The 26,103-nt window shown below is 33.3% G+C and overlaps 4 protein-coding genes and 1 long non-coding RNA gene across 6 annotated transcripts; 4 read left to right on the forward strand and 1 right to left on the reverse strand.

Moving 5' to 3' along the window:
* Window positions 1-204: 204 nt before the first annotated feature.
* On the forward strand, window positions 205-5,254 carry LOC105132745 (UDP-glycosyltransferase 87A1-like). The gene is made up of 5 exons (XM_011036417.1): window positions 205-313; window positions 457-769; window positions 817-957; window positions 3,671-3,695; window positions 4,054-5,254. The coding sequence occupies exons 1-5, from the start codon at window positions 205-207 to the stop codon at window positions 5,050-5,052; spliced, it is 1,587 nt and encodes a 528-aa protein (XP_011034719.1). The 3' UTR covers window positions 5,053-5,254.
* Window positions 5,255-12,591: 7,337 nt separating this feature from the next.
* Window positions 12,592-13,322, forward strand: LOC105132746 (hydroxyproline-rich systemin-like). The gene is made up of 2 exons (XM_011036418.1): window positions 12,592-12,700; window positions 12,844-13,322. Exons 1-2 carry the CDS (start codon window positions 12,592-12,594, stop codon window positions 13,320-13,322), a joined length of 588 nt encoding a protein of 195 aa, XP_011034720.1.
* Window positions 13,323-15,934: 2,612 nt separating this feature from the next.
* On the forward strand, window positions 15,935-16,888 carry LOC105132668 (leucine-rich repeat extensin-like protein 2). The gene is made up of 2 exons (XM_011036278.1): window positions 15,935-16,026; window positions 16,241-16,888. The coding sequence occupies exons 1-2, from the start codon at window positions 15,942-15,944 to the stop codon at window positions 16,609-16,611; spliced, it is 456 nt and encodes a 151-aa protein (XP_011034580.1). The 5' UTR covers window positions 15,935-15,941; the 3' UTR covers window positions 16,612-16,888.
* On the reverse strand, window positions 16,757-25,934 carry LOC105132667 (uncharacterized). Its single transcript, XR_843619.1, has 3 exons — window positions 25,581-25,934; window positions 17,868-17,873; window positions 16,757-16,769 (listed from the first exon to the last, which is right to left on the reverse strand). It is a non-coding gene; the product is annotated as an uncharacterized LOC105132667 (long non-coding RNA).
* Window positions 19,469-24,755, forward strand: LOC105132666 (uncharacterized). Of its 2 annotated transcripts, XM_011036276.1 has the most exons (5): window positions 19,470-19,539; window positions 20,144-20,373; window positions 20,554-21,654; window positions 22,995-23,669; window positions 24,207-24,755. In XM_011036276.1, the coding sequence occupies exons 2-5, from the start codon at window positions 20,157-20,159 to the stop codon at window positions 24,428-24,430; spliced, it is 2,217 nt and encodes a 738-aa protein (XP_011034578.1). In that variant the 5' UTR covers window positions 19,470-19,539; window positions 20,144-20,156; the 3' UTR covers window positions 24,431-24,755. The 2 variants fall into 2 exon arrangements, with proteins under 2 accessions (XP_011034579.1, XP_011034578.1); XM_011036277.1 differs by lacking the exon at window positions 20,144-20,373 and having other exon boundaries at window positions 19,469-19,539.
* Window positions 25,935-26,103: the final 169 nt, after the last annotated feature.

The following is a 26,103-nucleotide window of genomic DNA, read 5'->3' on the forward strand; positions in this document are numbered from 1 at the left end:
ATTCGAGATTTTTATTGAAATTATTAAAGATATAAGAGAGTCATTACCCTAAATTAATTTTCTCTTTTCTTCTTTTACATGTGAGGAATAATAATCGTAAATGGTTGATCTAATGTACCATAAAATTAAGAACTACAACATATACTACCAAAGGTCTGTGAATATTTAACACATCTCCAACATGCTTTAAAATTGGTGTCATACATGCCCAACAATATGAAGACTCGAATTACAGGTGCTCTCTTCCTTGGAGCCATTTTCGCCATTGTTGGACTTAGAGCCATTAATGGCTCTCAAGCAAGAATTTTACCAGGTACTTAACTAACTTATGCTTAGATATATTATCACGTTTCACTAAAATTCATACACGTTTGTCTCACCAGTTGTTTCTTGATTAAAAACATGTTGAATTGCTTGCATATTCTAATTAAAATCTCTTTTGTTCATGTGCTGCAGATAGCTTTCGACTCAAAGTAGCAATAATAGCTGCTTATGGAAGGAGTTACAGCCCACCACCTCCATCTCCGATCCCTTCACCAAGTTCCAAGGAACTTAACAGCAATTACGAGAAGTATTCGTCTCCGCCACCACAATCTCCAAAAATCGATCCACCAATCGGTCAAGTAACCATTAGTAATGGACGGACCACGCCATCACCTCCACCCCCGAAGCCTGCTTCACCAAAAGGCGAGCTTGAGATTGGTTCTCCATGCACTGATGGGACTCCATGCAACGATGGCCACATTTCGATGATAACAAATTTTGAAAGGCCTTTACCAAGTTCAAACACATTTCGATGATAACAAATTTTGAAAGGCCTTTACCAAGTTCAAATCCACCTCCAGACCCAGCGACTCCTATAATTCAAATAACCTTTGATCCTGAGCTGAAAGTGCGTGCAAGATCACCACTAGGACCTGAGGGGATTTTGAAGGAGCTCTTTTCCTCTGGCAGAATGTTTATTTTTTCATATCTTGTATAACTTTCTCCCATGTTATTTCAGACAGAACTCCATCAACTTGATGGGGTATTGCATTCATCAATAAAATTCGACTATTATATATACATATAAAAAAAAAATCGACACCAGGGGAATATATATATTAAACTTGAGCTAACTGGCTAGTTTGCTCTATTTGGTCATTAATCAATTAATTAGTTAACTAGGTAGGAGTGATTAGTATGTGTGCCTGCGAGCTATGCATGGTCCTGATCGCCAGGTTAATTTCCGATCTCTCTGGAGCAACTCACATGGTAGTGAGGTTAACGTAGGGTGTTGTTTTAGCTAGATAGCTTGGCGAATCTCATTTCTCCTTGACTGATAAGGTTCTTAATGAGATCTAGTAGTAGGCGAGGCTAAATAATGCGTGTAATTTATAATGTGATGGATGTGATATATGGAAAGAGCTAAAAGAAAGCAGAGTGGTTTTAGCAGGAAACTTTCATTAGCAGTCCATAATTATGGGATCGAATTATGAAATATTGTCTGTACCTGGTTTTTCTTTACGTTAGATGTTAGATGGCTTTTACCACAGCTATGCGTATCGGAATTTATACAATTGGTTGAACTGGAATTAGCAGAAAATAATAGCAGTTCATGTACAAAGAGAAACAAAATGTACATATATTGCAAGTAAAAATGAATTTTATACAAAACAAGGAGAACGCAAGAAGAAATACGTAGCCCAGCATGCACACACAAGAGCCAAAAGCTAGAGTCCACAACCTGAAATATATTAAGTCCTAACTTAATTAATTATGGCTTAAACTTAATACACCTCCGCATGAATAGTCAAGCTTGTGTTAAACATCATTTTTTTTAACAGTTAATCACCCGCACCAAACTCGAACTTGCAAGGAATCCGTTGTTAACAACAACTAACTTTGACTAATTAATTTTTGGTGCCGGAATGATATGATTTTTAACTAAATTTAGGCTCTAAGTTATGCTGGGTCAGAACGGAACAGCGTTGAATGGTGGGGGGCCATGATACCCTCCCAAACTTTGAGAAGATGACATATTAGTCCTAATATTTTGAGATTGTTTAATTATACCCTTGAGTTGAAAGATTATATATAAGAAATATACCTGCTTTGCCCCCCAAACAAATCATGTATTATCCAATCGGCACTCCCAATTCCTTAATCACTCACACCAAACTTTGAACGTGCATGAAATCCGCAGTTAACACACTACTTTTTATAAACTAGAATATCGAAAACTTACGGGTTTAATTAGTTTCTTTTGATGGATGGTTTAAAAAAAATGCTTGTGCCAATTAGCCCTTAGAATATAGAGAGAAAGGTTTGCTATCATGCATTTTTTTCACATGGGACGACGAACTTTGACGAGAATTTAGCCATTAATTTAACTCGAGCAAGAACTTCATCCGGCGGGCATGTACAGATCACTAGATTCTTGTTTATTTCTGTCCCAGTAATATTATATATATAGCTCAATGTTTTTGTATGATGACAGTTAATTAATGCACTGCGTACTTACTTTTTCTTGGGTTTAAGGGCTCCCTTAGACCTTTTTATATATACAGTGAACATAGATAATTGTATCTAAGTTGATAAATTTGTTTAGATTTAAATTTATATTAGTAGATAAATTTCAGTTTAAAATTTATCTTCCCATAAATTTATTATGATAATTAATTTTATTTTATTAAATTTAATGATCCCTGAAATTTTATAAAAAAAATATTTTTATTTCTTTATTTTTAATGGAAACAAAACACCAGCATAAAATCCCTTGATTTGTATGTATAGGGACTGATCAACAAGGGAAAAGATTTGAAAAACAATAGCAGCACACTCAAAAGCCAGGGTCAAGTCAATTGGGATCCAACATAGCCATCGCCAAAAGCTTCACTACCCTAAATTAACTACGGCTTTTGAATCTACATAAACATAATAATTAACGAGGTGTTAAACTATGATCCTTCTTTATTAAAATCTGTCAAAACTAACCGTATGAGAATAGTAAAACACGTATGGGCTTGGTGTTCATTATTTTTACACATAATTAATCACCCACCAAACTTTGTACATGCGTATGCATTGAATCTGTGGTTAACCATTTTTGACAAAAAAAGTTTAATATAAAGTTATTATCAAATGATTTATAATAATAATTTATTCAAAATTTTAAACCAAATATTAAATCGAGTCGATTCTTAAAACTATGTATATATATACTTATTTAGTGCTTGAATATAAATAAATTATTTTTTATAATGTTATTAATTTTTTTTTTTAAAATTACAATCTCGATTGACAAAAGGCAATTTATTCCAGTGTTTGTCCCGATATTTGACCCAAATCAATTTTTTTCACAAACACGTTGCCGATGCTTTCGGGAATATCGAGATAGAATCACACGCATGGTACCTTTTTGTCTTTCACTGCCCACCAGCCGATGTCTGCTTTTTGGTTAAAACGAAAAAAATAAATGTCATTAGACTGCAGAAGGGCCAAATTTAAGGTCGTCATTTCACGTGGCTCCCAGGAAATTTGGCTGCCATAAAATGATAAGTCATCGCTTAGTGGTCCCTAGCTATAATTTTGAGTTAGGCATGAGGATTTTAACTGATGTCGCCGCCTCTTGTTCTGAGTTAGGCATGAGGATTTTAACTGATGTAGCCTCTTGTTTTGTCCATTGCAGCAAAGATGCCTTTGCTCTCTGTCAAGTCTTTTGACGCGCTTCCAGTAGAGCCTTCATAAAATATTCATTATTTGAGATGCATTAGGTAGCTTCCATGCATTGATATTGTTTTGCATCCTTCCAACTTTATCAGGAATGCTATTTACTGTGATAAAAATTGTTTTTTAAAATATTATTTTATTTAAAAAATATAATTATACCGCAATGTTAAACAAGATCTTAGGCTGCAAGCACTAATGTAGATGGCAAGATTCATAAAAAACGAAATAGCGAAGGGGAATACAAATATTGTTTAGCTCGAAGTTATAAGCAATACACGGGATTAAGTGGTCTGCGTCTCTGGTTCTTGTAATTGAGCATGTCATCTTATTCTGATCTGACAGTGGGGAAATAATATCTCTGCAGAAACAAAGTCTAAGGTTATAATATCCACTAAATTCATCATTGCAAATTCACTTCATTTGCAAATCTTCTTGTGTTTTTCAGAACGAGGTGAAGAACGAGTGGACTACATTCCTGGAATTCCTCCAACGCGTTTAGTTGATTTTCCAAATATATTTCATGGAAATGGTCCACAAATCTTGCCCCGATCTCTAAAGGCTGTTTCACTGGTGTCGAAAGCTCAGTATCTTCTATTCACTTCTTTCTACGATCTTGAAGCCCAAGTAATCAGCGCTTTAAAACCCAAGTTTCCTTTTCCTGTATACCCTATTGGCCCTAGCATACCCTATTTCAAAATCAAAGACACCTCTTCAGTTATTGGCAGTCATCACGATGTGCCGGGCTACATTGAATGGCTAAATTCCCAACCTGAAGGCTCCGTGCTATTCGTTTCAATGGGAAGTTTCCTTTCAGTATCAAGTTCCCGAATGGATGAAATTGTTGCCGGGGTTCATGATAGCGGTGTTCGATTCTTGTGGGTGTCCCGAGGGGAAACAACTCCTTTCAAAGATGGTGATGGTAATATGGGGCTAGTTGTGCCATGGTGCGACCAATTAAGGGTGTTGTGCCATTCTGCTGTTGGAGGTTTTTGGACACATTGTGGGTGGAATTCCTCTCTTGAAGCTGTTTTTGCTGGAGTTCCAATGCTTGCTTCTCCTATATTTTGGGATCAAATTACAAACAGAAAATTAATTGTCGAAGACTGGCAGATAGGATGGAGAGTGAAGGGGGAGGTGGGAAGTGAAATTTTGGTGACACGAGAAGAAATTTCAAAGCTCGTGAAAAGTTTTATGGATGCAGAGAACATTGAGGTGAAAGCAATGCGGAAGAGAGCTAAAGAACTTCAAGAGACTTGTCGTGGAGCTATTGCGAAGGGGGGATCATCTGACGCTAATCTTGAATCTTTCATAAGGGATATTTCACAAGGCCAGGCCAAGTGAGCTGGTTGATTATGAATTAAAGTAGTCTTCAATCTTCATCCTTGAATAATGCATTAATTTTCTAGCTAATTTAAGACCTACGACCATGCATTTTTGGAAATGAATGTGAAATGCATTTTTGAAAATGGATGTGAATTTGTAGCTTTCTTAACGAAATTTGCATAATAACAGAGTATTTGAGTAGACTCTACTACTTATTTTACTTGTGCTTCACTGTTACTCTTATATGAATGTACATGTTTTTCTGACATTTTTTACATAAAAAAATTAGAAGTATAAATCAAAAATTTATACAAGAATCTACTTAAATAAATTAATAATTATCAATATAAATAAATAAATAAAATTATTAACGATAACTAAAAATAAAATTACAAATATCTAAAGATAGATTAGAGCTAAATATTTGATTTCACAACATAAAATCTTTATTCAGTTATGTTTGCTCAAATGTTTATTAAAATTAAATTTTTATTCAATCAAATAATAATAATAATAATAAATATACATATAAAATCTATTAAATAAAATAAAAATACACCATGTAAAACTGTACATATTATAAATATTATTTAAAAATAAATATTTTTATCTTTTAAAATAAAGTTCATTTATTTAATGACATATTAAAATCATAGAGGGATAATGATCAAAACATAAATAAAAAGATATTAAAAAAAGGAAATTAAAAAAATTAATTAGAATAAAAACCAAAATTAGAATTACAAAAGAAAAAGCAATGCTAGTCTAGGTGCCCTAAGTGCATTAAAAAAAACAAGAAGAGAAAAACAAGTGACTTGGTTGCATCCTTGATTGAGTTTAATAAGTTAGAAATGATAAAAACATATAAAATGATAATAATCATATGAGATTTTTATATATAAAAAAGATTACGATAACTTGAATAAAAAACCTCTTGAAAGTATGAAATTAGATAAAACTTGAATAAAAATAAATCAGTCTAAGTTAACTTGAGTCAGCATAATAGATATGTAATTTGAGTATTAAGAGACGAACTAACTCAGGTTATCCTGCAAAACTCGTGACTTGGATCATAAGATTGAAATAACCTAATAAAAAATTTTTTTTTTAAAGAAAACCATACATCCAACATTGTTTTTACAAAAAGCTAATATCAAACGATGAAACCAAAAAAAAAAAAAAGACTAAGAAAAAGGATGTTAACTCGCATTAACTTTTTATACTTGTGACCCAGGTTATTAAATAAAAAAAACCATAAATAAAAGAATTACAAAACCCAATTCCCGACAAATTAAATGATGAAGGATAAAATTAAGAAAAAAATTAATTACATAAAAGGATTTAAAATAAAAAAATAGCAATTAAAAAAATAAGAGTGGAAATTAAAATAAAAAATAAGTTAGAGGGTAACCAAATTTTTTTTATTGAAGAGTTAAATTGAAAACAAAAATAAATTCAATAACAAAAATAAATTAAAAGAATGCACACTAAATTGAAAAACAAATAATAGACCATAAACTTATATTAAATAATAAAATTAAAAATCAATAAAACTTTTACAAAAAAGCAAAGAAAAAATGTTAGAAATCAAAAGAAAATGATTGAATTGGAAAATATAATATATGAAAAATTAAAATTAAAAAATTGAATAAAAAACAATAAATTTCTTATAAAAAAACCAAGAAAAAAAAATAAAAATTAAAAGAATAACGACTAAAATTGAAACACAAAAAACATAAAAGACTAAGTTGTATTTTTTAGAAAATAAAAGAGAAAAAAAGGGGGAAAAAGAAAAACTTACCAGTAATAAACTGATCCACTCCACCATCATACACCATACTATGAGGAAGAGGATGTGACAATGCCTTCCACATAAACAACACTGTCAAAGGGCATGTTTGGTCATCGAGAGCTGTCAAACACGTCACACAAAGGTCATAGACACCTTCCACACGTTGGTGCATGGAGAGTATACACCGATATTTTTTTGAATATTTTTATTAATTAATCAAAGTAAAAAGATCAAAGTGCCCCTCATTGATATGGAATTAACAAAAATAATGTGAAAAGATGAAAAAATGAACTTATTTTTTCTTTAATAACAAAAATACATTTGATTAACAATTCTATTTTTTTTTAACTTTTAAGATTATTTAGTTGTTTTATTATTTAAAATAAAATAAAATAATATGTTTACTTGTGAACATAACAATCATGTAATGACTAATTAACCATGAAAAGAAAGACCACAATAACTTCAACTTATTTAAAATTATTTTACTGATCAATTTTTTTTATTAGTATATACAATGATTTTAGAGTGGTTTTTGATAAATACAAAATTATTCCTATCCTTTGTATTAGAGAAGTCTCATGATTCCTTATCATGTATTGTTGTAATTGCTTCAATTTATTTAAATTTTGAATTTGTATTTTAAGCTATACACTTATCCTCAAGGATAATCTTCTAGTTTGTTACAATCCTTTATATTTATATCAGCTAATCTAATGAGAAGATGTGTGACATATTTCCTCTCCTCTGTTTCTCTACTCTTTTAATGTTTTATGGTATTAGAGCAGCATCAATCAATTGCTCTCTTCCCCAGCCACTAAAAACATGACAACAACCAATGCCAAATCTACGCTTGATATGCAAAATACAAATGAACCAAACACATCTCTCATCTCCATCAATATATTTGTCCAAGTCCCACTCAAATCACCATAACTAATTACATCTCTTGGAAACTTCAATTCCATACACTTTTTTTTATCAAATATGACCTCTTAAGATATATAGATGGATCCAAACCTTGTGCACCCTCCACTATCATTCAAAACAACACCACTGTACCAAATCGTGCTTGTAATACCTAGATTAGACAAGACCAACTGATCTTTAATGCTTTAGTTAGATCTCTTTCTCCTATAATTATTCCATTCATTGCTAGAGCAAAAACATCAGAAGAAGCATGGTTGATCTTAGCAAATACATATGCTAAGCCATCTTGAGGGCGCATCAAGAATCAAATTAAAAATATGAGCAAGGGGTCTCGCACTGTTATAGAGTTTCTTCAATTGATAAAATGTCAGGCTGATGAACTTGCTATTCTTGGGGCACCAATGGATGAAGATGACCTCACAGACAAAATTCTTGATGGTCTTGAGGATGACTATAAAGAGCTTATACATGCAGTTCAAGCACGAGATACCATGATCATGTTCGATGAACTCCATGAAAAGCTTTTTAATTTTGAAGCATCTCTTTAAGGTGCAAAGTCTGAACCCTTTTATTTTCCAGCCACAACAAATCCTGCCAATCATAACACTACTAGTTGGCGTCCCTCTTCGCACTTTAGTAACACCAACAATAATTCGCGTCCCTATGGTAACCATGGTACAGGTTGGCGTCCCTTACCTAATGCCAATAATCAATCCCCTGTATTTCCTAACGCTGGAAAAAACTCGTTTTGCAACCAACGACCTCCTTCACGTCTTTATCTTGGTTACTGCCAGATATGTGGAATACAGGGGCACGCTGTTAAAAGATGTTCCTCTTTTCCCTTAGTGCCAAATTGACCAAATACAAGTCCAGTTGCACCAATGAACAACACTACTACAACTTGGCAACCTCAATCTCATTTTGCATTTAACATTACTTTCACCACTCCTCAATGGCTACTGGACAGCGGTGCTGCTCATCATGTCATTGTTGACCTGAGTAATCTATCTCTTCACACACCTTACAATGGTTTTGATGAAATTATGATTGACGATGGATCAAGTCTTCTTATAACGCACATTGGTTCTACATCATTTACCACTCATAACACATCTTTTAAATTAGACAATATTTTATGTGTTCCCAACATGAAAAAGAATCTAATTTTCATCTCTCAATTTTGCACATCTAATAATGTCTTTGTTGAATTCTTACCATCCTCTTTTTATGTGAAGGAACTTCGTACAGAGGCAATCCTTTTGAAGGGTCAAACAAAAGATAGGGTGTATGAATGGTCGGTTCCCTCTTCCCTGTCATCTCCACTAGTAGCCTTTTCTAGTGTTAAAACTTCTTCATCTACGTGCCATCATAGATTAGGCCATCCTGCATTTTTAATCTTACTACACATTATTTCACATTATTAGTTAAATTTGTCTTCCTATTTTATTTTTTATGTAATGTTTGTCACTGCAATAAAAGTCACAAATTACCTTTCTCTATATCTACTATCTTCTCATCTAAACCACTTGAAATTATTTTCTCTGATGTGTGGACTTCACCTATTCTTTTCCATAATGGTTTTAAATATTGTGTCATATTTGTTGATCACTTTACTAAATACATTTGGTTTTATTCTCTTGAACATAAATTTGAAGTTAAAGGTGTATTTATCTGATTTAAAGCTATTGTGGAAACACACTTTCAAAATAAAATCCATATAATTTACTCTAATAATAGTGGTGAATACATAACTCTTCAAACTTTTCTTGCTACCCATAGGATCACTCACCTTACTACTCCACTACATACTTTTAAACACAATAGATACTCTGAAAGACGTCATCGTCATATTGTTGAAACCAGTCTCACTCTCTTATCTTATACCTCACTTCCTTTAACGTTTTGGACTCATGCCTTTGCCACTGCTATTTACCTAATAAATCATATACCCACCCTTACACTAAATCTATCATCCCTCTATGAACGCATTTTTGGCTCCACCAAATTACTCTAAACTTAAGATTTTTGGTAGTTTGTGCTGCCCATGGTTATGTCCTTATACATCTCACAAATTTGAGTCTTGTTTCAAATCGTGTATTTTTCTAGGTTATTCCTTACTCAAAGTGCTTATTTGTGTTATCATCCTCCCATATCTAAAATGTATGTTTCTCATCATGTTAAATTTATGAAATCAATCTTCCCTTTTTTTACGTTAAACATACAACCTGTCAATCCATAACCAGCCACTGTCTCCACATGGATCCCTCTTATAATTACAGTCCCAACCAACCAAGCTACCACCGGGACATTTAACACACCATCTATAGTTCAGCCTCAAGGTCAACCCTCTTATGATGCATCGTTCCCCACTACAAATACAACCCCACACCTACCACATGAGCTTCCTATCCAACCAACCATTATTATACCTTCACTCGACATCTATCCAACCACCTCAGTGCTTTCATCCAACACCCAAGAAAACACCTCTATCCCAGTTCATAAACCTACATCACAGCCACCACCCCTAAACTCGATAACCATTAGAGCAAAAAACAACATTCGAAGACCAATCCAGAAACTTAATCTCTCCACACAACTATTTCACCCTATTAATATAGAACCACCATTGTGACCTAAGCACTCAAGGATTCAAAATGACATTATGCCATGTGATTGATACTTAAAAGTATATTTTTATCAAGGTTTTATATCATCATTTTGCACTTGAAGTATCAATAACTCCTTAACTAAAGCATGTTTTATAATAATATATCTAATAATATAAGATACTTTTTTTTTGGATGGTAGTTATAATGCATGTTGATATAAGCATATTTTAACATGTAAATGTTGCAAATTAGAAGATGTAGGAATATTTTAGCTTTGAGATATAGACAGGCTTGTTTTATTAATTGATTTTTTAAGTTTAAATATCATCATTTCAAAATTTTTTTTTCTTTAAACACATTAGATCAATGTAAAATTGCATTCTTAAGATTCTTCGAGAGAGAGAAAAAAAAAAACTTAATCTTAGTTGATATATAATCTAATCTAAAAATATATATCCTTATTATCAAATAAAAACAAATAAATTATACCTTTACCATTAGATGCTTGTGTAATGTGATTCATACTAAATTGTTAAAATCCACCATTATATTTTATAATTTGTTCCATTAATGATCATAAGATTCTCTTTTCTTTTTTATTGGTGTTGATGATAACATCAAATGATTCTTAGTAGGAAAATCTCTCAACCCTTTATATGTGTTGCCTAACCCCTAAATATCCTACTCCCCCTCTCTTCATATAATTCGTAATCCTATATATTACCGAAGTGCAAATCTTCAACCAAGTTAATTATGAAATATTAACTTTACCGAAGTGAAAAGAAGATGTTAAAATCTAGAATATTGGTAGGAATGGAAAATTTACAGTAAAATCTAGCTGTGCCTTGATTGACAGGTTGACATGTCAAGGTGACGAAGCTTTTCACTTAGTTAAAAATTTATTTTAATTTTATAGGTTAAAGTTTTAGATGGAATTTTAAAATATAATTTATTTTATTTTTTAATATATTATCTTAAGTAAAAGTATTTTAAATTTGAAAATTATATAGATTCATATTATTTTATATTTAATTTTTATTAAATAAATAAAATAATAAAATTCAAACTTATCATCATTTAATTATTAAAGTTTTGATATAATGTCAAAAAATCTATCTCAAACTAATAAATTAAATTATTAAATAAAATTTTAAAATATAATTTATATTATTCTCCAAAACATTTCAAACATCTAAAGTGGAGTGGAGTGACACCGCTGAAAATACAGGGTTTTTTTTTATTATTATTAATGGTTAGCATTACAAAATCATCTGATTGCAAGAGACTCTTTTCTCAGCTGACACCTTGTTTCATTGGATCAAGCTTCATGCTCGTTTTGTGCATCAGAGATAGAGTCGGCAGATCATCTTCTCCTTCAATGCTACTTTGCTCGGAAACTATGGACAAAGTTCCCTACATGGTAGAGGTGGTGCGTTCCAAAGACTATGGATCGGCTTCTGGTTCGATGGCCAACATTGACACATGAGAGATTCCAGAGGAAAGCATGGAACCTCTCTTCATATGGCATTGCTTGGAGTATTTGGTTAAGCAGGAATCACCTAATCTTTAACTAAATACAGCCGAACTAGGAATCATGTTTTTCATTAATTCCACACTGGCTATCAGCTTGGTTAAAGAGCTGTGAAGAAAATTTTGGTTACACGGATAATAATTTGTTAAGAAATATAGATAACATTCACAAATAATCATTAAATTATTAGATAAACTTGTTGAGTAGACTCGTGTAGCATTGTTTGGTACTCAAGTATAGACCCATCATTATTGAGCCATGATAAGTAATGGGTTAAAATGCTAATTAAAATTTAATAAAAGATAATACACTATTACAAATTACAATTACAATTAAAAAAAAACCTAAATTACATGGACGTGAGTTATTATACCTTCTCTTGAAATTCATAGTAGATCTTAATAATTACTTTTTTTTTCTTTTTTCTTTTAAGTTTGGTCATCAAATTTGATAAATAGAATTAATTAATTAAAGATTAGCTAGATTTTATTCGAGATTTTTATTGAAATTATTAAAGATATAAGAGAGTCATTACCCTAAATTAATTTTCTCTTTTCTTCTTTTACATGTGAGGAATAATAATCGTAAATGGTTGATCTAATGTACCATAAAATTAAGAACTACAACATATACTACCAAAGGTCTGTGAATATTTAACACATCTCCAACATGCTTTAAAATTGGTGTCATACATGCCCAACAATATGAAGACTCGAATTACAGGTGCTCTCTTCCTTGGAGCCATTTTCGCCATTGTTGGACTTAGAGCCATTAATGGCTCTCAAGCAAGAATTTTACCAGGTACTTAACTAACTTATGCTTAGATATATTATCACGTTTCACTAAAATTCATACACGTTTGTCTCACCAGTTGTTTCTTGATTAAAAACATGTTGAATTGCTTGCATATTCTAATTAAAATCTCTTTTGTTCATGTGCTGCAGATAGCTTTCGACTCAAAGTAGCAATAATAGCTGCTTATGGAAGGAGTTACAGCCCACCACCTCCATCTCCGATCCCTTCACCAAGTTCCAAGGAACTTAACAGCAATTACGAGAAGTATTCGTCTCCGCCACCACAATCTCCAAAAATCGATCCACCAATCGGTCAAGTAACCATTAGTAATGGACGGACCACGCCATCACCTCCACCCCCGAAGCCTGCTTCACCAAAAGGCGAGCTTGAGATTGGTTCTCCATGCACTGATGGGACTCCATGCAACGATGGCCACATTTCGATGATAACAAATTTTGAAAGGCCTTTACCAAGTTCAAATCCACCTCCAGACCCAGCGACTCCTATAATTCAAATAACCTTTGATCCTGAGCTGAAAGTGCGTGCAAGATCACCACTAGGACCTGAGGGGATTTTGAAGGAGCTCTTTTCCTCTGGCAGAATGTTTATTTTTTCATATCTTGTATAACTTTCTCCCATGTTATTTCAGACAGAACTCCATCAACTTGATGGGGTATTGCATTCATCAATAAAATTCGACTATTATATATACATATAAAAAAAAAATCGACACCAGGGGAATATATATATTAAACTTGAGCTAACTGGCTAGTTTGCTCTATTTGGTCATTAATCAATTAATTAGTTAACTAGGTAGGAGTGATTAGTATGTGTGCCTGCGAGCTATGCATGGTCCTGATCGCCAGGTTAATTTCCGATCTCTCTGGAGCAACTCACATGGTAGTGAGGTTAACGTAGGGTGTTGTTTTAGCTAGATAGCTTGGCGAATCTCATTTCTCCTTGACTGATAAGGTTCTTAATGAGATCTAGTAGTAGGCGAGGCTAAATAATGCGTGTAATTTATAATGTGATGGATGTGATATATGGAAAGAGCTAAAAGAAAGCAGAGTGGTTTTAGCAGGAAACTTTCATTAGCAGTCCATAATTATGGGATCGAATTATGAAATATTGTCTGTACCTGGTTTTTCTTTACGTTAGATGTTAGATGGCTTTTACCACAGCTATGCGTATCGGAATTTATACAATTGGTTGAACTGGAATTAGCAGAAAATAATAGCAGTTCATGTACAAAGAGAAACAAAATGTACATATATTGCAAGTAAAAATGAATTTTATACAAAACAAGGAGAACGCAAGAAGAAATACGTAGCCCAGCATGCACACACAAGAGCCAAAAGCTAGAGTCCACAACCTGAAATATATTAAGTCCTAACTTAATTAATTATGGCTTAAACTTAATACACCTCCGCATGAATAGTCAAGCTTGTGTTAAACATCATTTTTTTTAACAGTTAATCACCCGCACCAAACTCGAACTTGCAAGGAATCCGTTGTTAACAACAACTAACTTTGACTAATTAATTTTTGGTGCCGGAATGATATGATTTTTAACTAAATTTAGGCTCTAAGTTATGCTGGGTCAGAACGGAACAGCGTTGAATGGTGGGGGGCCATGATACCCTCCCAAACTTTGAGAAGATGACATATTAGTCCTAATATTTTGAGATTTATTAATTATACCCTTGAGTTGAAAGATTATATATAAGAAATATACCTGCTTTGCCCCCCAAACAAATCATGTATTATCCAATCGGCACTCCCAATTCCTTAATCACTCACACCAAACTTTGAACGTGCATGAAATCCGCAGTTAACACACTACTTTTTATAAACTAGAATATCGAAAACTTACGGGTTTAATTAGTTTCTTTTGATGGATGGTTTAAAAAAAATGCTTGTGCCAATTAGCCCTTAGAATATAGAGAGAAAGGTTTGCTATCATGCATTTTTTTCACATGGGACGACGAACTTTGACGAGAATTTAGCCATTAATTTAACTCGAGCAAGAACTTCATCCGGCGGGCATGTACAGATCACTAGATTCTTGTTTATTTCTGTCCCAGTAATATTATATATATAGCTCAATGTTTTTGTATGATGACAGTTAATTAATGCACTGCGTACTTACTTTTTCTTGGGTTTAAGGGCTCCCTTAGACCTTTTTATATATACAGTGAACATAGATAATTGTATCTAAGTTGATAAATTTGTTTAGATTTAAATTTATATTAGTAGATAAATTTCAGTTTAAAATTTATCTTCCCATAAATTTATTATGATAATTAATTTTATTTTATTAAATTTAATGATCCCTGAAATTTTATAAAAAAAATATTTTTATTTCTTTATTTTTAATGGAAACAAAACACCAGCATAAAATCCCTTGATTTGTATGTATAGGGACTGATCAACAAGGGAAAAGATTTGAAAAACAATAGCAGCACACTCAAAAGCCAGGGTCAAGTCAATTGGGATCCAACATAGCCATCGCCAAAAGCTTCACTACCCTAAATTAACTACGGCTTTTGAATCTACATAAACATAATAATTAACGAGGTGTTAAACTATGATCCTTCTTTATTAAAATCTGTCAAAACTAACCGTATGAGAACAGTAAAACACGTATGGGCTTGGTGTTCATTATTTTTACACATAATTAATCACCCACCAAACTTTGTACATGCGTATGCATTGAATCTGTGGTTAACCATTTTTGACAAAAAAAGTTTAATATAAAGTTATTATCAAATGATTTATAATTCAACTACTGATAAGAAATAAATAAATATGAAAAATCACTATAGAATGACCAAAAGGTCAGGGAATTGGACAACCATGGACTTGGACCAAAGGCAGTAGAGATGAAATATATATGTTGAAAATCAATCTTGGTAAAAGCTGATCGAGTCCAAGGTACTCTTTAAAATTTAAGTAAATAATGAAACCGAGTGTAAAAGTATGAATTAGTATACCAGGGGATTTATCTTTGTTTTCATATATAAATATAATGGAAGCTTGATTACCACATTTACCTACTTAGAGTATCATATGCTTAGAAATAGCTTAACTCGATCTACATATAATATGCTTTAGTAGGGAAGCTTGATTACCACATTTACCTACTTTAAAGAGTATCATATGCGTAGAAATAGCTTAACTCGATCTATATATAATATGCTTTAGTGGAATCAATACACACCAATTAAGGAACATGATGGCTACTCCAATGACGAATGTTCTTTTCCTTGCTTTAGCTTTAGCATTTTTTGGACTTTCAGCCATTGATTCCGCTCAAGCAAGAACGTTACCAGGTTATTACAGATCACTAGCTTCTTGTATATTTCTGTCCAAGTAATATATATATATAACACATACGCTCGCACGCACGCACACTCTAACCCAACATTTTGGAAGTGAGCTTAGCTGATTTTCCATTCAAATCCTAACTTTGACAACTGTTTACTAGCTAGATATTTAAAATTACGGTACCGTGGATCTAAAATTTCTTCCATTCATGTGTTGCAGACAGGTTTGGCCTCAAAGTTGCAAAAACATTAGCTACCCCGCCACCTCCGTGTATGGTACATTCGTCAAAATCCAAGGAATCAACGAGAGATTATCAGAAGTACTTGACTTCGCCACCACCAACGACTAGTTATGATCAAGAGACCTTGAGCTCACCTCCAAGGCCTGACTCGACAAAAAGCCAACTTGATATTGAGTCTCCATGCAATAATGAAGAGAGTCCATGCATTAATGATGGTTGCATATCTATGATAACAGATTTTGAGAGGCCTATTCCTAGTTCAAACCCACCTCCAAAACCACAAACTCCTACGGTGCCATTACTGAGTCCAAAATCACCTCCAAGGCAACATATACCTCGTGTCAGCTAGAAATCATCATGCATGATGATCTCTTGATAGTTAATCAAGTACATGCTCTCGCTGTATAAGTTACTGGCTTGGTTTTCACATCAAGAAATTCAACTGTTACTAAGGTTTCGAAAAGTTTAGGTGCTGGGCCGCTGGGATGCTTTTTGTGCTTGGCAAATCTTATCTCTCATTTAGAAAGTGTAGGCTTCTACTGGGTTTGCTTCCTTACGAGATTAATTGAGTTGTTGGTCATGTTTGTTTGTAGTTTCTTGGTACACACACTTTGCTTATTTCTCCATTGTTGATGACTCTTTAAGAAATTAGTCGATAAAAAGCGTTTTCTTATCAAAGAAAAATATAAGGTTTTAAATGGAAAATGTTTTCCTCTTAAACTTTGGGAAAACACTTTCGATTACATATTTATGTTTATATATTCCTATTTTAAAGTTTATTGTTAATCAATAATGTTTGTATAGTAAAAACTCTTTGTTTATTCTTTTTTCATTTTATGTTACATCATTAGTATCATGGGTGTTTAATAAAACCAATCAATTAACAAAACTAAAAACTAAAAATTAATTGAAAAAAACAAAAAAACAATTAAAAAACCTAAAAAATATTAGCTTGGTTAAGTTTTAGTTTTAAAAGTTTAGAATTAACTAAACTAAACTAGTTCAACTAAAACTTAAACCAACTATAAAAAGCCAAATAACTATAAAAATAAATTATTCTCAAACCCTAAAGTAGTATATGCAGCCACACGCCCCTCTCTCCCACCCCAACTTTATCCCCTCGTTTCTCGATCTTCCTTTAACCATAGCCCACCCTCTCTTCTCTATCTTCTTTGCCTCTCTTCAAGTGTTTTCATAGCATTAAACTTGCCAAATCTTTTAGCATTTTCTGATGTTGATATTACTGTTTTTTTTTCAAACTATATTAAATTTTTTTGTTTAATTATATCTAATCTGGAATTGTTCATATTAGATTTACTAATATGTTGTTTCTAATGTATTCGTTCATTTATTTTAACTTTTCTAATATGAACACTTTTATTAATTTGAGATGTTCAAATCTAATGAAGCAACTTGCATAGTGTATTAATTTGACAGGGTTGGGAAAATTGAGTTCTTGTTAAATTAGGTTAATGCAAATATTGCATAATGAGAATGTCTATTTGGTTGGGTTCTATTAAATTGGATTGTGTATATGTGTTTAAAAAGTTGTTTTAATTACAATTATAAGCACAACTTTCACAATTATTAAACCATGTAGAACACAACATACTCTCTTTGTTTTCTCAAGGTCGAACTTCACAGACTTATTGCTAAATTCCTCAAATAAACAGCTTAATAATGTAGTTAAACGAATATATATTAAATTCAATTTTCAATTTAGTAATGGTGTTGCCTTGTTTTTTTTTAAAAAAAAAAGTTTGATTAAAAAAATCTTAAAAGAAAATAAACTAAATTTTTTTTATTAAAGTATAATTTAATATAAATCCATTTAAATAATAATAATAATAATAAAATATAAATCCATTTAAATAATAATAATAAAAAAAAATAGCTTATTTATGTTAGTATTAGGTTTACTAGTTTTTATGTCAAAAAATCAACCTTGACTGAGCTGAGCCGTTCAATTTAAAATAATTTTTAATTTGATCTCCATTGTATTCTTTAAAAATAAAATATTCTGATTTAGTTGGATTTTTTAGCTCAAAGAGAACGAACTATACCTTTAATACCCCTCTTTTTCACTATTGATTTTATTTTTTATTGTTTAAATTATTTAATTTGCAATTTTAATCATAAAATAAATAACTATTATGTACATTTCATTCGAGGTATGAAATATAAATAAAACACTTCCCGTTTTTCATGTCATGTTCAGTTCAATTTTTGTGATTGAATTTTCAATGTACATGGGCATGCCTTGTTCTGTTTAAAAAAATTACCAAGAAAAAAATATATATAAGATGACCTTGACCTATGCTTACTAATTCCAATGGACAAACCAAGAAAAAATTGATTTTTTTTTTTATAATTCAAGGTATTCGGTTAGCTTACACGCATCATAATTAATACCCGAATTCACTAAACATCCTATAAACCCAATAAACAAATAAAACACCATAAAAATAACAAACATATATATTAATACTTGAACCTAAGATGTAGAGATAAAGAAACCCTACCAGGATAGCTGGGCTACAAGCCTTAGTATGCATCAATCTTTTAGTCGTGTCACCTACCAGGATAGCTGGGTTACAAGCTTTAGTACGAAAAAACTGATTTCTTCATTGCATCTGATATTATATTTGTTTTTTTTTTTTTCTACAAATGAATAATGAAATTTATTCTATTTCTTTTTTAAAATTTATTCATAATTATCCATGAAAAAATATTCATTATTTTATCAAGTGAGCAAAATAAAAAAATAGGTAAAATATATTTTTATTCTTACAAATTCATTAATATTCAAAATTTACTTATATACTTTAAAATTTCTCAATATTATTATTGTAATAATTTCTTAAGAAATTCAATTTTATCCTTTAATGCTAAATAATTAATTCAAAACTCCATTTTCTTCATGTTTTATTTTAATTTTTATTTATTTCTCTTATTATTTTTCTGAGATGGTAAGCTTTTAAAAATACAAAAATAAAATGAAATGAAAAGGCCGGCTATTTAACGTTTAGGGGTAAAAGTGGAATGTTATTGAAACTAGAAGCACAGCATTGAGAAATTTAAAACTAAGTAATCTATAAGGATAAAACTGAAGCTACCCAAATGACGTGGCAAAATGCAAAAGGACACGTGGGTCCCAAACCGAACCCTTTAAAAACTCCTCTATCTCTCTCTTCCCGGAGCCTTGAAGCGCCAAAATCCTGAACTCTCTCCTTCCAACAGAAACAGCATCTCTTCTTCCGCTTCTTCTCTACTGCTGGTAAGACTCCTTTCTGTTCCTTCTTCCTAAATAAATAAATTGTTTCCATTTGATTGGTATTTTGTGTGCGATTTTTTTCTATGATGATTTATAACATTTGGGTTTTTGTTGATTTTTTTTATCTGTGAATTTTCTTGGGTTTCTTGCTTGAATTATTAGGTTTTGATGTGAATTTTTTTCTTGTTGTATGATTTTTTTTTTGTGGGTGTTGGGTTTTGTGTGGTGTTTTTATATCCATTAATCTTTGTGGTTTGAGAAATATTTTGTTGTTTTAGAATCATGTGGCAGATTGATATTACTGCTTGTTAACTTCGATTATGTGGCAAGGATTGCATGAACTGTCTGCTTAATTATCTTAAGATTATAGTATTCTCTATGTTTGTTTCGATTTTTTTTATGTTGTATGACTGTAGATTTTTTCTTTTTATTTTTCTTTTTCTTTTTGTCAAATTTTGCCCCTTTGTATCTATTTTATGATAAAAAGAATTCATCATATCTTATAAAATCTATTTTTTTTCCTTTGCTAGTCTATGTTTGGATAAATTTCAGTTCTGTATATCCTTCTAGTAATGTGTACATCCGATTGCACTCATCCTTTGTCCAGAACTTGTTATGCAATGGCAAGTGAAAAGCCAAAACAAGGAGATAAATTAGCAAATCCTAGTTCTACACCGCAAAGGAATGAAAAACTTGGGGCTCTTGATCTAACTAATTCACCTGCTGGCCATAATGAGATTCTTGATGATCGGTTGCCACCATTTCCCTTTTTCCAAACTGGGGATATGCAGGGAATGCCTCAACATTATGCTCAGGAAATGCCATTGCCTGTCTTCTGTACGATGAATGATTTTTCCCAGTTCAATTTCTCTGATCGTACTGCATTTGACCATGATTACTTATATAGGCCAGTTCCAGATATTTCATTCTTGGAAGGGAATGTGAACGAACCAGTTGATTGTTTTCCCTCATGTGCTTTAACTTATGTTGATTGTTTTCCCTCATGTGCTTTAACAGATGTTGCTAGTAAGATTTATGATGGTCTTCAGAACTCCAAGATACACAGAAAAGTTGATAGTGCCAGGAACGACATGGCTAGAGGCTCAGAAATGCGTAGTGAGGCTGCAGAAGCAAAAAATAGTGACGTGCACAGGTCTTCCCTAATTGGAGAAAGGGGACCTAGCACACCTATGGCAATGCATAACTCAACTAGTGGAAGAGGGGTAATTAATAACATTGTCAACACAAGTGCAGCTCAGTCTAGTCATCCTCAAATCCTTGATGGGAGTTCTTTGAAGCTGGGAGTTGGATCTAATGCAGAGCCCAGGAATACTTCTAATGTCTCCAGCAGATATGGCACTATTAAGTATAATGAGACTGCTCTTCCCCAATTAAGTGCTTTATGTGGTCAAAAAGATGATACAAGTTCTTTGAGCTCTTCTTCAAAGATGACTGGGGATTTTTCTACTATTCAAAACAATGCTGGAGGATTCGATAATAATGCTTCAAATGACATTGGATTTTCCAGCCTCACACAGAATGTTGATGGGCTTTCTAGGGTAGTGCGAAATGCAGGTAGGGCTTCTGAACAAGTGCAGAATGTTGTTGAATTTTCTAATCTGCTGCCGAATATTGGTGTGTTTTCCAATAAAATGCAGAGTGTGGATGGGATTTCTCCTCAAACACCAAATGTGGATCGATTTTCTAGTCAACTGCAGAATGTAGAGCAGCTTCCTAGACCAACTCAGAATGAGGGTGGTAGGACTTTGTCACTTTTAGCAGATAGGCAACATTATCATTCTATTTCAAGCAACTGGAGCTCAGGCCCCAAAGTGAATGCGAATGCAAGATTTTCAAATGTAAATCCTAGTACAGGTTTTCAGGGTTTTCCCACTGAGCCCTTAATACTACATAATAGAAATCAAGTTGGCATGCCCGATTATGGACACGGGGAAACTGGGTTGCAATCATATTATTTCATTAGGAATGCTACTCAAAGTTCTTCTGACCAAAGACAGTATCCTCACACAGGAACTTTCATGAACCTCTCACCTGACCCTTCTCTGGTTGTTCCTTTTGTAGGGTTTGCCAGAAGCAACAGTGGACAGAGTCAATCAGGTGAATTATTGAGTTCTAAGTATTCCACTTAAGATCGAACTATGAATTTAGATAGAGCTTCTAAATAGTAGGTTTCTACTTTATTTACTTTGACTTATGTTTGTTTGTGTTTTTTCTTTTTCAATAATCAATGAGGAATTTTGAGAGTCAAGAATGCTCGTCAAATCATTAAGTATAAAAGACTATAATCTAAATAACCTTGTCCTGAACTCTATCAGTTAAATGTCTGATCATGATGAACAATCAGCAAGCTATTCTTTGTTTCTTTTATTCCCAAGTTTTAAGTGTAATTTAGGTGTCCCAAATTGCAGTTGATCTCCCCTTTAAATGATTATGGTGTTCTTCTTCAGGATTGTATCAATGATTTTTTTTCTTTTGTTTTACGGTGAATTAATGAAAGAAGAGAGTTTGAGAGTAAATACAATCTGGGAATTGGTATGAAGTGTAGAGATGGTGGAAGCCAATAGCTCAACTATGCTCCCAGAAAAAGATGTGAGTGGTCTGTGTATATATAGTGGAGATTTCTTGTCTTGTCCAAAGGAGATATAATTATTTGCTACTCTTTCCCCACCTCCGTTTTTTTTTTTTTTTTTTTTTTGTATGTGTTGTGTTTTTCCTCTAATGGATTTTTTAATCCATAATCTAACCATTAGGCTAACAGAAAGTCATAACTGATGTTTAATTGGTTATTTGCTGATTGATAATTGCTTAACTTCCAGCAATTCAGCCTTTTCAAGCTAAGGAGGTGCTGTTCGCTGAAAGCAGTCTATTTTCTAAGAAATTTGGAGTTTAACATGCAAAGGCATCCTTCGTTTTCTGCGCTAAAATCACAGCTTTGGCATGCATGTCTCTATGTGTCTTAAACTCATTTTCTCATAGTAAATGATGTTTTGATCCTTAGTATCAATTTATAATGCTCTTTTGGCTTGATGAAAGCCTTAATTGCCGTAGTTGGGATGCTGAGAGTTTCATGTTGTTCATATTATCAGTCATATGGTTTCATTGCAGCTGATTTACCTATAGAATATGAATGATGATGATAACAAACAGCTTTAGATGATGATTCTGCTAATTTATTTTGGATTTGCAGTTCTTAGAATTCATGTTCACAATATCATATTCTGGACACAAATTGAGCTCGGGTGGTAAAGCGCGTTACTTAATTCATTTGCCTACTTTCCCTTGCTATTGCATGCAGCTAAGCTTGCTCAAGCTCCTGTCGAGCTTTCCTGAAGTTCTTCTGAATCTTCTTCTAGTACTATAAATTAGCATGTAGCTTGACTTAGCTGTTGTTTTGAATCATGTGCTATTATTATTGGTGTTAATTTTTGAACTTGCAGGTCAAGTAATCCCAGCAGCAAATGCACCTGCTCAGTTGTCCGGTGTTCCTTGTAGACCATCATGCAAGAGGGGTGCGAGTGAATCCTCTCTTGCTACTCCTGAGGCTTTACACCGAAAGTTCAGAGTTTCTAGAGCTTCCAGTCACTTGTCTACTCCAAATACGGCCCAAATTGCTTCACCTCATGCACCATCGCCTCTGGCTTGGACTCCTTCCTTGAAGCTGCCCGCTGTCCAGCTAGTTCACCCATGCACAATTCAATCTCCTCCAGATGTGTCACAAATTAATGCACCAGCTCTGGTCCAGATTCCTCACCTGAGTCCACCACTGGTTCAAGCAGCTTACCGAAACCTAGCCCGGTGTGCTTCGAATGTGGCCCAAATGACTCCACCTCACTCACCTCTGGCATGGACTCCTCCCAACTCAGCCCTAGTCCAAACTGATCGTCCACACCTAGCGCAGTTTACTCTTAATTTGACCCGAGCTCCACCCAATGCACCTCTGGCTGGGACTACTCCCTCAAGCCAATTGCTAATCCAAACTGTTCGCCCAAACTTGGCCCAGAAGCCTCCAATTCGCCAACTCTTGGCCCAAAATACATCTGGTCGACCACCCTTTTCCCATCGTGTTCCACCCTTGCCCAGTATAAAAGCACATTATCACATAAAATGGCAAGGTATATCTCAAGAGTTAGGCTGAATTTTTTTGTGACAGTTGTCTTTAGTTGTTGAGTACCATTTTTTTCATTTCCAATTGACACTGTTTTTTACTAGGTCGTTTTTCATTTAGCCTTTATTTATGATGAGCATGATGTATTTTTTTTCCTGTTCATTCCATAGCACAGCCTGTATTGGCAAGCAACATTTGCCTTGCGTGAGTAAGGCCTGACAGGTTATTCTCTGGATTTTTATTTTTATCCAATGCTCATTGTATCTGTTAATTTACTTGAGGACCTGCTTGGACAGCAACAAAATATTTGTGGTGCCTTTTGTAAGATGGTTTATTGAACAATGGAGATTTGTCCTTCAGCTGGGAACTGCTTCATCCTGGTTTTTCCTGGACATGTTTCAAATACCTAATGTTATGGGCACCTGACGGCAGAGGCTGTGTTCCATTTAATTCAATCAAACACCTGCTACAAATGTGCTTTGATATTAATCATGTTAGCAATGATATGGATGGTAACAAGTAATGATGATGCTCTTTATTGCAGGTCCAGAAAAAACTCCTCAACTAAGTGGACACCAGTGTTTTATATGCAAGAGGGATCTCTCATTCACGCCAGAAGGGCCAGTGGAACAACCAGTGAATCCACAACCTGTTGCTGTCTTGCCATGCCACCACCACTTTCATACTTTCTGCTTGGAGCGTATTACTACCGGAAGCGATGCAGAGAATCCTCCATGTATTCCTTGTGCCTTGGGTGACAAGAACTAACTCTGACCATGATCATTCATGTCCTCAATGTTTTTTCTTTTCTTTTTGTCTTTTTGTTCAATCCTGCTAGCATTAGTCTTCTTGATATATCATATAGAGGGAAACTCTAAGTTTTGGAGAAGAGCTACTATATTAAATAGCTAGCTACAATTCTTTTAACTGTGTACAGCAGATAGTTTTGGAGAAGAGCTACTATATTAATTAGCTAGCTACAATTCTTTTAACTGTGTACAGCAGATGACATTACTGATACAAACTACAACATCTAAAATCAATCTAGTAGAGGACACTTCATGATTAATATAACGCATCCTTTAAACATTCTGTAGCTGAAGTTTGTTTTCGAGATTCTGTTGACAGGGTGCATCAAAGGTGGTTTGCTTGCGATTGCTTTCTCATAATTTTTTACTACATCAGTGGTTTTTGCCCTTAAGTTTATTTTAATGCTAACCTTCCATCATACAATTCGGCCATACCATTAGATTTTTTGTTTTCCAATTACTTCTGTGACGAAGACATGCAAGCCTGCAAAGCTGGACTGGCCTCAATGTCAGCCCAACCGAGCCCGCCAATGGTTCCTGTTAAGCCCTCAGGCTAAGCCCTACAACCCTTTCCAATCACCAACCAAGCCAACACCTGAAGTAAAAAATCATGAGAAAACAAAACATAAATGGAGCTACTGCCTGCCTACCGGTCCAGATCCAAGGTCAGTCGGTGGAGTAGCGGTTGCATATTGTGGGGTTCTGACTTCTGAGTTTGCTCTCTCTTTCAAGATTCCATTTTCCGAGAGAAAAAGATCCCCATGCATCATGGGATATGCCATTCTTGTAAAACTTGGCATCAAAACTGGGACTGGAATATAATTTGCCATCATAGATTTTAAATCCAACCCGGGTTTTAACCCGATACAAGCTTTAGGTTATAAATCATCCAATTTGATTTATATTTTTTTTAAATAAAGCAAATAAATATCATTTTTAAATAAAAAACACTTATTTTTATCGGGATTATATTAAATATAACTCTCTTTTCAAGATAAGAGTTGAACCTAATAGTGTTCGCAACAACTATTTTAGAAATTAAAATAGGGGGTTAAAACAAACCCAGAACAAGAGGCAAAAAAATAAAATAAAACCAAGCAAATAAAGACAGGCTAAACACATGGAAGAAATTAAAACACTCATAAAATAGATAATGGGACCCACATTAGACAACTGTTAGCTTAAAATCTTCCACCCTATAGCTAAAATCCCCACCGTTCAAATAAAGAACAACCAGAATCCACCTTGATGCTACCGTCATTTGTTATTGTCCCCCAAGATGGGTCAACTGTATTTTAATCCCTGTATTTCATTAATATTATAATTTGGTCCTTATATAAAATAGCTTGTCACTCTTTTCTAACCTTTTCTTTGATTATTTTCTCAACCTTTCCTTCTATAAATCATGGTGTTTTTTTTTTATGTGAAAATAATCCACCAAATCTTTAAAGGAAAATGCTTGCCTAATTTTTTTTTAACACAATTATCATTGAATTTCTTAATATTTTCACCAAATCTTTAGAGGAAAATGTTAATCTAATTGAGTAGGATAATTAACATTGTGTCTAATATTTTTTAACACAATTGTCCTTATGCATATTGTATTGCTTAATAACTCCAGACGATGACAAT

Source organism: Populus euphratica, unplaced genomic scaffold, assembly GCF_000495115.2.
Source record: "Populus euphratica unplaced genomic scaffold, PopEup_1.0 scaffold87.1, whole genome shotgun sequence".
NCBI lineage: Eukaryota > Viridiplantae > Streptophyta > Magnoliopsida > Malpighiales > Salicaceae > Populus > Populus euphratica.